Raw genomic sequence first — 12,689 nt, forward strand, 5'->3', positions numbered from 1 at the left:
GTTTCCTTGGACCGATGTCTTCACGCAGCGTTCCCGAGAATGTTCATGAAGTGATCATGTGGATTATGGTGGTGATATCAATGCGCGGTAAGAGAGCGCTTGGCCTGATGGGATAGGTAGTCCCTGCAACTCCTTCTATTCGGGCACTGAGAGCAGTTCAAAGAAAAAGGGACTACATATTCCGGGATTCAGAGGATCAGCCATTGCATTCCAAAGGCGGACGAAAACAGTAGTTAGGCGCTGCTGCTTCCGAACTAAACGGAAGTCAGTCCCAAATAAAGAGCCTGTAAAGACCAAGCTAACAGGAGCTATGGCAACGTCCAACAAATAGCAAGCGGCAGCAGAAACTACTGCCAATAGGTGGAGTTTCACCCAACACATACAAATGACTTAATGCCTCGTAGAGGCAGCGCTTGTGCGCTGCCTATGCAATCCCTAAAAACAATTATTCCTTCCTAAGGGGATTCTAAAATGTGTCATGCTGGTTACACAGAGATCTTTACAACTGGCGCATTAGTCCACTGTCAAAGGGAGAGAAGAAGCAGTATCCTGATATTTAGCCCGCACTGTAATCGCGCAGTTACTGCAGTGGGCTACTAGAAGCCCAATTATTACAAATAGTAAACACCATTGGCTATTCAAATAAAGCATGCCACAAATGGAGTTGTGATGGAATTATAGTACTTCTTTTATAGTCCAAAGAAGAATGAAAGTTTGAGTCCACCCTGCCAGCATTGGAATCCATGACGTACATGTTCCACATGGATCTCGACACAACCTAGTGAGCTAGAACTACTGGCTAGTACATGAAAGTAAACTATAGCGCAGCTCTCTGGTCTCTTGATAGGAGCAGTAGAACAAGGATTCCAAAAGTCGATTGCTGGAAAAATAAGGAAATGTTTAATATTCCCTCAAATTTTGTTTCCTATTTGAAGGAAATGAAAATGCATCATTCGTACAATTTGCAGAAAAGCAAATAGTGGGACTGTAAAAGGGTTTCAACCCCGCAGTTCATTTCAACTTTCATGGAAGCGTATATATAATGACAAGGACAAAAGCCAACACTGGTAAACACAACATCGAATGCCAATCAGAGTTGCTTTAAAGTCAAGTAACGAATATGAACAAAGACCAATAAATACTAAAAGTATTTATCCATTTTGCAAGCAAGGACCCACGCCGCGACTGGTGCAGACATAACTAACCTTCTTTGTGCATTTTTCACACTTGATGACTTGTTGTTCTGTATTTCTGGAGGCACGACTGCTTCGGTTTTCTGATCTCGAGGTTCAGCCGCGAAGAACAAGTTACTTACCTTTGGAAACGCGTTAACTGGTAGAGACAATATCTAGCTGCAGATCCCTTACCTTCGAATTCTAACCTATTGGTTGTTGACCGTGGCTCCCCATTGTTACTTTTTTTGGCGGGTGGGAGGATGTAAGCCGACCACTTACACCAAGATCTATGTCAAACATGTACGTTATGTATTCCAATGCCGGCAGGGCGGACTCGGACGTGCATTCTTCTTTGGTCTATGAAAGAAGTACTATTATACCATCACAATTTCATTTGTTGCGTGCCTTATTTGAATAGCCAGTGTTGTTTATTTGTAATAATTGTGCTTCTAATAGCACACTGCAGTAACTGCATGATTGTGTGCGGGCTACGGATCAGGATACTTCTTCTACTCACCCTTTGATAGTGGGCTAATGCCCCTGTTATAACTATCTTTATGTAACCAATGTGACACATTTTAGAATCCCCCTATGGAGAAATAAGCTTTTTTATGTTCGTGCTCCTTTTAGTGATGATTTGGTGCATAAAATGCATTCTGAAAACTGAAACGCTATTATAGGAGGAAAGAAACATTATTTCTGAAAATTCCAAACAGAAGAGTTTTCACTCGGAAAATTAAGACGCACACAAATTGTGATATTTGTTGAGGTACACCTCCCTGCTTCCTTGACTCGCTTCAAGGAAACACAGACCAAAAACAGAGATTCAGGAATATATGAGAGAACTTTGAATGGCAACGCTTCAGTGGTTCCCAAACTGGTGTGCATCTGTTCACGGCGCCCCTGGCTTATTTTGACGGCGAACCGGGGTACTGAAGCACACAGATGGGGAGCCCCAATGATAAACCATGCTTCACTCTTTTTCAGCAGATGGGTTATTCCATAGCGGTCTTGCACAAAATAGATGGTTGGCCAGTTATTTGTAGACCGTTCTCCACTCCAATTTAATATATTGTCATCAACCTATTGAATTCCAGATTTGAGATGTACTAAGTGGTTTGCAGATCGGGGATTATTTCAGAGGTCAAGTGTTCAATCAGAATCTCAGTACTTTCTTAGAATATCTGCTGTCTTCAAGACATAATGACGTTCTTGTTAAGATTCATGCTCTTTATTTGTAGGAGCGATCTAAAAATATGCGAACGGATTGTCCTGGAAGCTCCTCAAACTAATTTTACCAAAGCAGGTATAGCACAGCATATAAGTAATAAACTTCCGAATGTTTTTAGACTCAAAATGTACCCTTACCAATGTATTCAGAATATTTATCACACGCCGGATTGGCTGCATAAGTGGGGATATTGGACTGATGCAAAATGTACTAGATGTTATGCTGATTATGCCAACACAGTCCACACTACAGGTCAGACTGTACTGAACTAATGGCAACAGATGGAATAGGAGCTTGGTCCACTGTTAAAATTAGAAATTGCCATGTTACCCAAATTAATTTTGCTGGGGTATTGTCTTTGATGCTGATCTCCTAGATGCCAGATTGCAAGATTGTGGCTAGACTGTAACCCGTCGGATGTGAAAGAATGGTGGTATAAATTTATTGATTTTTCTGGTATGGAAATGAATATTAATAATCATGGTAACAAACAACATTTGAAAGAATTCATGTTTGAGTTTTACTTTTATTCCAAGATGCTGTGATTTATTAGTGGAATTTTTCTGATCAATTCTACGTCTTGATAATCAGTCTTCTGTGTGGAATATGATGCGTTTCCTTTTAGTCTTGATGACTTAGGAAAATAAAAACAGAGAATAAAAAGATTAGAAAACTGCCAAGATTCAGTTCCAGTTCCAATACTTAGCAGTATAGTTATCCACGCCACCTTCCTAATCAAAGCTTGAAATGGTCGATTTCGCTTTCTTGGGGGTCGGGTGCCAAAGGGGAGTACCTGAGCTCCGTTTTGGGCTGAATAGTAAGATTAAGACACAGGGCACCAGTGGTAAAACTGGAGATCTACATATTGGGGCTGGAGGTAGCGTAAAGCAATAGTTTGAGGTTTAAAATTCCCTATTGAGTGTGCGCAAACCTACTAATTTGCATGTATTAAGTTATTTCGCCAGCTCTTCTCTAATCATTTGCCCAGACTGAAAGGCTTGAAATTTACTACAGACAATGGCAGAAGTAAAACGTCTACCAGGGTTGGTTTAAAAGAAAAAAAAAGTGTTTGTGGGGAAAGTGTACTTGTCTGTTAAATAGATTATCACATGATCAAACCTACCACTGCATATTTGCTTGTGCTTAAATGCAGTTCACAAATATTTCTAGGAGTACTATTTCCTGGCCTAATTCTGTAAATTCTTGTGAATTCAGGAAATCCGTAAACCTGTTCTAATGCGAGGGCATCATATACCATAGTTGTAATTTTGTGACATTCTTTTAATTGGGCCCCTAATTAGGTCTTGACCTAAGCTAGAACTTTTTTTATTAAAATGATCTCTCCATCCATCGACTGGCTTCTGATCTTTCATACGGAACAGATCGACACGTAAAGTAGGTTTGTTCAGTGCTAGGGACTAATGTGAAAGTTTGCTTTTTGAGACAAAAAATATTATTCCTTTTTATCAATGTTTGTTATAATGGCGAAGACCTGGTAGATCCCATAAAGTTTTACTAAAACCATATCAAAACAAGACCTCCATTGACAAAACCAAAGGGCTGACCACCAATATAAGATCTATTGGCTTTGCCAATGCTTTCTTAATTTCATGTTTCCCATTATCTTGTTAAAACGGGGGGGGTGGGTGCACTGAATTTCCATCATGATTATTTAGTAGCATGCATCAACACATTTTACTAAATGATGCTTCAAAGACATTTTACCTACATTTTCAAATTAGTTTGGCAATAAGTTTTATTTTTCTTGTTGCATTTTGTTCTGTGAACATTTTATCTTGAAAGCAAAGGATCATTTGTATTGCTTTTCAGCTTCTCCAGATATTTGCATCTAATTAAAGCGCATTCTGGGAGCATTGTATGTAGTCTCATTATTCTAGCCTTATAGCTCGCCGTAGCGGGCTATACTGGCTATTAAAGGCCTGCTGCCGCGTTAAAAGGCCCGAGCCAAAGGCGAGGGACTTTAACAAGGGACAGGACTTTAATAGCCGGTATCGCCCTGCTACAAAGGGCTATTAGACTATTAGAGCATTCCGCCACTAGAGGGCAGAATGTTCTAACAAATAAAACAAAGATTTTTCGAAGCTCGAGGGGATTTAAATCCCCTTGCGGTCCGAGAGGCCTTTGTAAAACATTAGAATGTTGCTCTGCGGGCCTTTACCAGCCCGTAGAAGCAGGGAGCACTCCATTGTCTCCAGTGGAGCTCCCAACATTCCAATGTTCTAATAAACTTTTCAAACGAGTGTACTCGTTTTTACATTGGAACTACTGTCAGTAGTGCAGACTGAGCTTGCAACATTTCCTTAGAGCGCTCATCCTAATAAGAAAGACTTTGTATTAATGAACCATAAATTCAAGTTTATACAGCAGTAACATATGGACGCAAATGATTGCCTTACCTGCAGACAAAATCCTTCCCTGATCCACAATGTGGTATTGTAAACTGGCTGCCAAAGGGTTTGTCCTACAGGCGGTTGAGTCTACTGTCAAGGACAAAAGCATGTAAACGTGTTGTCCTTAGCCCCAAACAATATATCCTGAGAGTCTGACTGTAGGAAATCCAAACCCCTTCCTATTCAGAGGCCTTTCTGGCATGTAGAAAGAACATTTTTACCCAGGTGGAATGTACAAGGTGGCCATTCCAACGTGAAGAAAGCAGCATACATGTTCCAGAGATCACTAGCTTATATATGTTGCTAACAGGTGGGTGAAAAGGTTGCCTTAATGTATGATTACTCTAAAAACTGTGGATCAGTGCTACACACGTCGTGGCCATTACGTATGCATTTTGATAGTAAGATACATTTACTAGTAGTATTACAGGTAAGTAACTTTCTGTTTTGCAGCTGTATTGCACCATTGCTGATAGGGTATCTAATAAAAACGTTAATCCTTTGGTTGTGTGTGCAGCTCAAGGTAGAGGAAATGACTTGACAAAACAAATGAAGCCGATCTCGCAACTAAATTTGTCTTGCGTAATGAATTTAATTTATTAACAAATTAAAGAAGCCTAAGCTTTTTGCAAGCACCCAGTTTCTTACAGAAATCCGTTATTTGTTTAATGCTGCCTAAGAGCACATACATTTTATTGACTGTTCTTAATACATTATTTAATTATTTTGATGTATTAAATCTGTAAAATATGTACCTTGGACTGCACTGCAGAGTGAAAAATATTTTCTTTGTTTTCAGCACGCCTATGCATTAGAGCTTCTTCATGACCAACTGTATGAAGGAGCAAAAGCGCTGGATGTAGGATCTGGAAGTGGAATCCTTTCTGCATGCTTTGCACGAATGGTGAGAGATGGGTAATGAATTTTATATTAAATATAAGTGTACTTTTAATGTGGAATAAAGAGCGCCTTCAGATTTTCACCTTATGAAAGGTTGAGTTGCATTGAAACAAGAGTAGTAACTTTCACAGTTTCATTGAAGATTCAACATTAGTTGTGACTGACAGAGAGGCGTGTAAATTGATGACAGTTCTCCAGAATTGGATCTTTCATAGATGCACGTGCTAGAATTATTCCCTGATTTCAGGCTGGGAACCATTAATGTGAACATAAGGGTATTCACTTAGGCTCAAACATTTCAGTTTAGATTATCAGCTAATAAATTCAACCAAAATCTTCATTATAACTATGAGCCTATAAGGTTTATAAACCATTTTAGGAATTTATCATTTGCAATTTTTGATTGTAGTAATTTCTCCTAGAATGTCAATACGTTTATGCTTTATTGAATACATTCACCACATATTATAGATGCTCATGACCTTTAATGGTGTGCTATGTGACAGGCATGAGAAAACGGAAGCATCATTATTTGGTCATTCAAAGCAGAATATGCTACTGTCCCTGGCAGGGGTTTTATTCTATAATTCCCTGTCCAGTGATCGTTATGCTAATCTGTCTTTACTGCTGGAATCTATATCGTACCTCCTGTTTTCCTCATCTACAGTTAAAAAGCAACTTGCTGTCTTACTACCCCCTGTTGGTGTTCTTCATTCAGTATTAAAATCAATTCTATATACCTTAAAGACCATGTTCTGTTAAATACCTCTGATACCTGCATCCTGTTCTGCCGCAAATTATGTCAGCCTAATAGAAAGATTTGAAAAATTTGCATCCATCTAGTTGGATCATTGATGCTTCTGTAGATGCTGTATACACAGGATTTCTCTTATAGTATTGAAGCAAAGCTGGAATTCGAAGCAGTTCTATGGAGATATGAATGGCTCAGGAATCCTACTTTCAGGTCAGAGATGACGTGTGTTTTGATCAGCAGAACCTCTTCAAAAAAATGTGCTCTACACATTACAAGCAATAAGGACTGATTAAAAAATGGTAACGTCTCTGGACGCGCTCTATGATTGCTGTACATACGTTTCTTACAGAGCAAAGCAAGCCATGGGGTATTGGAGGGGAGAACATTAGATAAATAATGTTCAGGATTCAGTGCCACGTGTCAGACTGGAAAGATCTACAGATAGATGATTGCTTGATATATCCAGGCTTGCTCTCTAATTCACCCAAAACACATAGCACAAACGCCCAGAAGGATATTTTAAAGTTACTTCTGAAAAGAGCAGTGGGACATCTGCCAGAAACACTGGAGGCGGGGAGGTCACTTTAATCCCAGGAACTTCCTGTTGGGGGAATGGGATCTTACCAGGGGCATTCAAATGCCACCCTTCAGGTGATCTTTCACTTCATAAATACAGATGATTTCCTGGCTTAGATTGATTTGGAAGATGCCTACTCCCATCTACCTATTCATCCTCAGTCCAATATGTGCCTTGTTTCATGGTAGACAGTCCGCACTACCAATTCAGGGTAATAATATGCTGCTTTCGCTGCTGGTTCTGAAAGGTGCTCTGATGAAACCAGCGGAAATCAACCCTCAGATATTGACTTTGGTTCTATTGTTTTTAAGATTGTCATCAAAAACAACCCTTACTATGTAGATTTTGTTAATGAGCACAACCATTTCTACATCGGAGCAGGAAGACTTTTCCCTGTCCTGCTGGGCTTGTCTTTCTGCATTCTCTTAATTCCAGTTGAAAATGAGGCCAATTTTGGAGAAGCAGAATATTCCCCATCAGCAAATTAGCAACAAATGGGATCGTTTGATCCAGGTCTGTCCAGTGCTGAGGTTGCAGTGGCCGTTTAAGTAAAACCAGGCAAACATTTTCTAGTGATAAAGGCTTCAATGTCCAACCCCTCAAAGTTTTCTGGTAACAAGCCTCTCCATTACCGTTTAGGCAGCACATCTCCAAGATCTTAAACACCTTAGCTGCGGCGCAAATATCCCTCCCCAGTATTGCGCTGTCCATTGGAACCAGTGCTGAATGGACGTCCAATGGTCGTGCGCAGCACTGGGGAGGTAGCGCTCGTGACGACCGTTGGCCGTCGGCAGCGCTTAAGAGGTTATACAAACAGCCTGCAACACTTTTGGAAGCCTTTTTGCACTTCAGTTTGTTAGAATCATTGTCTGTCATACTTTCTCAGTGGCTTCCTTCCATGAGTTAAATAAACTAAAGCTCTGTTCTGCACAGAGAGCATGAAAGATTGCCCTCCCTAACCCAAAAATGCCCAATGTCTAGTAGACCTGAAAGACAATGTTAATCCATCGGTGGAACATCTGAAGAGTCTATAATGATAGTCCGCTACATCCGGTGGAATATACTGGCCCAACAATGGAACTTAAAGTCCCAGTAGGCCAGTCTGACATCTCCAGGTTTTGGAGGAGATGGCCTGTAAACGTCTGCGGTAGCTGTCTGATCACAATCTATCCTGTGGCAAGCCACACTACCTTCTCCATCCACAGCTAATATTGTTGGAGATCTGGGGGCTCCTGCCTCCAGTGGAGGGCCAGCACCACATCAACTTTTGGAACTATGAGCCATTCATCTGGCCTTTAAGGCTTTCGTGCTGTCCATCAAGGACAGTCTAGTGCATGTTCTCTTGGACAATACCACTCATCACCTTGAGGTGGTAATGCTTTGGCATCTGTTGTCTAGTGAGCAATCTGGGGTCAGTAATTCTTTCTTGTGGATAATTTCTAACCAAACATTTTTCATTGCTTTCCCAATTCCACGTTCTGTCGCGTGGCCTCTCTTTAACATCTAAAAAGGTTCCAAGTTAGTACTTAGCCAGCTGTTACCAACAATTGTGTATGCTCCACGTCTGAGGGCACGGAAAGGGGAAAGACAAGAAACTGGCATTAGTGAAAGGGTGGTGGTTATATCCGTCTCTAGTCCATCACTTCCAGGGTGGTATGGAGCAGGCATGTAGCCGTATGACACTGCCTGGTGGCAGGCGGAAGCACTGCTGAAAAATTCTCTAGATCAGTCTGGCACCTGGGCATATCTACTGTTCGAGTATCCACCAGAAAGATTGTTACAGAAGGGAAGTGCCTTGTTCTTCAGTGCCTTGTTCATGACACTTTATCGTGTGTAGAAAAAGTTCTCCAGTATTAGGGGTGTCTTTCATAGATTCACATGCCTGAATCATTCCCCGTCATCGGAGTGGGAGTCCACGGTACATAAAAAAAGCAATAATATGCCATACATATATAGTAAATAACAATAAAAACAAACCAGGAAGTAAAGTAGCCAAAGCTACAGTAGAAAAAACTTCCACACCTATGACTATCCTAGTCATTTTGTATAGTCCAAACTACAGCCAATCGGGCGCCAGCACCCACCAGAAGGTTCTCCCCAGAGGCTCAGGCTCTCAGATTTTCTACAGCGCGTCGTGTGAAGGGAGTCTCCCTGAGCTCTGCTCAGTTTTCTTCAATTTTCTTCATTTGTCTTAAGATTTTACTTCATATCTCACAGTTTTATAATGTATAAATTACACGAAGTCTATCTGCAGACCCTGCGTCGCTTGTGGAAAGCTGAAACCTTTTCCTGTGAACCCTCATGAAGAGTGTATGGACCAGCACTCTGCCTGTCTCTGACATGGTAGGAAAAGAAGGGGATGTCTTGTGCTTAGGCTTACCCCCCTTCTGATGTGGGAGGATTTTTTTATTTGAACTGCACCTTGATGGTTTGAAATGATGTTTCTCCTTTACTTCACCAGTTGAAGTACCATCGAAATTAAGGGGTCTCTGGCCTTCTTTGAGTCTGCCTCCCACATTTACGCCCACGAGATTTACTCTCAGGCGTCTAGACTCACTCTGCGCACTTTTCTGATTGAAAATGTGCCAGCTTGTCGACGATACGGTCGAAGTATTCTTTGACGACAATCATTGCCGTCACTGGTGCTCTGCATCAACAATGGCTCCAGGATTCCGTCGATGACAATGGGGACAGTGCCCTCTTGTGGACTGATTGTAATTCGCACGGAATTGCGAAATTGACGAAGAGCCTCGTCGACAGATAGCCTCATCGACGGAGAGCGTCAGCGGTGAGGTGAGCCTCGCTGACGAGGAGCCTCGTCGACGGTGAGGAGAGCCTCGTCGACAGAGAGCCTCGTCGACAGAGAGCCTCGTCGACGGAGAGCCTCGTCGACGGAGAGCCTCGTCGATGGGTAGCTCGTCAACAGTATGGCCCATTGACAGGTGTTGGCCCATTGACAGGTGTTGGCCCATTGACAGGTGTTGGCCCATTGACAGGTGTTGGCCCATTGACAGGTGGCGGCCCATTGACAGGTGGCGGCCCATTGACAGGTGGCGGCCCATTGACAGGTGGCGGCCCATTGACAGGTGGCGGCCCATTGACAGGTGGCGGCCCATTGACAGGTGGCGGCCCATTGACAGGTGGCGGCCCATTGACAGGTGGCGGCCCATTGACAGGTGGCGGCCCATTGAGAGGTGGCGGCCCATTGAGAGGTGGCGGCCCATTGAGAGGTGGCGGCCCATTGAGAGGTGGCGGCCCATTGACAGGTGGCGGCCCATTGACAGGTGGCCCATTGGGGCTCGTCAACAGTATCCTTTGTCAACAATATACTCCGTTGACAATCATCCTCGTGGAGTGTGAGCTTTGTCGAGCATGGGCATAGTCAAGGACTAGTTTCGTTGACGACAAAACTGTGTAGATGGAGGGCTCGTCGACTGTGGCCACGTCGAGGGTCGGCTCCATAGACTTTAGGCTTCAGCAGTTTGTTAGGTTGACACAAATGGCCTAGTTTTTTCGTGTTGGCCTCATTGATGCTTAAACCCAGTCAATGGTTAGATTAGTTGACGGTTAATCCAGTTGAGTTGATGCACAGTGCTCTTTTAGCCTAATAATGAGCCGTAAACTGTTTTCCACAGCATCCACGTGATGGCGTGATGGCTCTTTACTCAACGCCATATTTCTTGGACTGGGTAAGAACCTAGCCAGACTCTCGGGTTTCCTTAGAACCAGCGCTATGTTTTTTTTTTTTTAACTGACTAGGCTGCCATGTCCTGTTCCTTGGCGAAATCTTACACCTGAACTTCTATTACTTTACCCTCCGGCGGAGGTTGGAGGGTTAAACCTCCTCATGAAGGGAACGGTGAATCGCTTTCATCAAATCCTCGTCACAAGTCGGAAACAGACCGTTTTTTCCCTTTCATTTTACGATTTGACTGAGGTCTTTGCCTCTTCTTGAGCCCAAGATCTGCGTTGGTGTTTTTCTGTCACGCCTCAAGCACAAATTTAAAATGCCAGACAATTCAACCCGCTTGTCTTGTCTCTCAACTTCAACCTGACAAAATCTTTAGCTCGGGCGGCCCAGACACGTCCTCGCATCTCCGCTTCTCCTTTGACTTTTTTTATCACGACCGGGAAGGTCGATACTTCGTATTATAAGGGAGAAGAAGTTTTCCACAATGGCTGCAACCACAGTTCAGCAGGCAACCCTTTAGCTATTTTTAGCAGGTTCCACTACCAGAGATAGTTTAATATATTGACACAGGTAGCCCGTATTCCCCAAAACTCCTCAGCTGACGTTTCAAGGATTTTGCAGAAAAATAGGAGTGCATCATCAATAGACCGTGCAGTGCACATTGCATCTCCAAGTTTTAGACAGCCCGTAGAGGCTGCAGTATTGCAGAGATAGGGTTGACAGAACTCTCGGTTCTTCGCCCAGAGGTTCACTCTAAGATAATGGTCGTACCATTAGAGATTCCTTCTTGGCCAACAGTTGAGCACTCACTACCTACGCCTTCGTGATTTTTCTCCAGTACAGAGTCAACCCTTTCGTGGTGCCCGAGGGCAGTTCCACATCCTTTTTTCCAAGGAGTTCCACCCCGTATCATTTTTTCAACTGTATTATTCGACTCTAAATCGTATGCAGGAGGTACTTCAAGGAACAACGATTTACCTTAGAACCCACCCATAGTCCATCCCAAGAGGGATGACGGTGGAATATCTTTTATTTCATGTGGTCAACGATCCAGTTGTCTGCTGGGGGTTCTAATAGTTATGTCAAAAGGACACGCTCTAGAATTTGGCAAATTCCATTTTGCTACTCCTTCAAAGGGACCACTTCCTCCTCAGCTGCGCGAGTTGTTTGCACAATTGTCTATATTGATACACACAGGGACCGTCGGAGTGGTTCTGAATCTACAACAGTTAGAGTTTACTCTCAGTTCCTCATCGACAAGCAAGTCAAGAAGTAGCGCCAGATTTTAGATCTTTGCGCAAACTATTCAAAGGTTGTACCTCAAGAAGGTCTTGAAGTACTACTGGCAAAACGACTTCATAATTGCACTCTACCTCCAGGGTGTCGATGTTCATGTGCCAATTTTTTCAACAGCACAGGAGGTAGCTACGTTTTTCAATAGCTTTAAAGCATTTTCAATTAAAGGCCTACCTTTGGACTTTGGTCCGCTCCACGTGTTTTTATCTAGATCCTAGCACCAGTGGCAGCCTATCTACGTCTGCAAAGCATACAGATTCATCTTTACTGAGACAAATATATAATCGGGGCTCGCTCTTCTTAACAAGCAATCCAGCGCACCCAGACTTTGGCAGTCACTGTTTTAAAGCCTGTTTTTTTCAACACATCATGACCAGTCTCAACTAGTCCTAGCTCTGATATGAACACTTCTCGGAGCAGCAATCAATACAAACCCAGCAAGGGTGTTTGTCTCACATGAACGACTGGCCTGCAGCTCCCACTTGGTATTTCTTCTACGTACATTACGGTCCATTTTCAGTAGATCCTAAAGGTCATTCCTGACCACGGCCTCCACCTGCATCCTGGTGGTTTTCCTACTACAGATTACACATGAGAAAGATGCTAGAGGAATTAGACAAGCAGTGGTTGTAAGTCTCCTGTTCATTCGAAAAT

The 12,689-nt window shown here is 42.8% G+C and overlaps 1 protein-coding gene across 2 annotated transcripts in view; it reads left to right on the forward strand.

Moving 5' to 3' along the window:
* Window positions 1-12,689, forward strand: part of LOC147708968 (protein-L-isoaspartate(D-aspartate) O-methyltransferase) — a 254,816-nt gene that overhangs the window by 97,428 nt on the left and 144,699 nt on the right. For both annotated transcript variants that reach the window (XM_086927565.1, XM_086927566.1), the window contains exon 4: window positions 5,617-5,721. In XM_086927565.1, the coding sequence (XP_086783691.1) occupies window positions 5,617-5,721 (105 nt within the window). The remainder of the gene's footprint in view (window positions 1-5,616; window positions 5,722-12,689) is intronic.

Source organism: Lissotriton vulgaris, chromosome 6 (genome assembly GCF_964263255.1).
Source record: "Lissotriton vulgaris chromosome 6, aLisVul1.2, whole genome shotgun sequence".
NCBI classification, from domain to species: Eukaryota; Metazoa; Chordata; class Amphibia; order Caudata; family Salamandridae; genus Lissotriton; species Lissotriton vulgaris.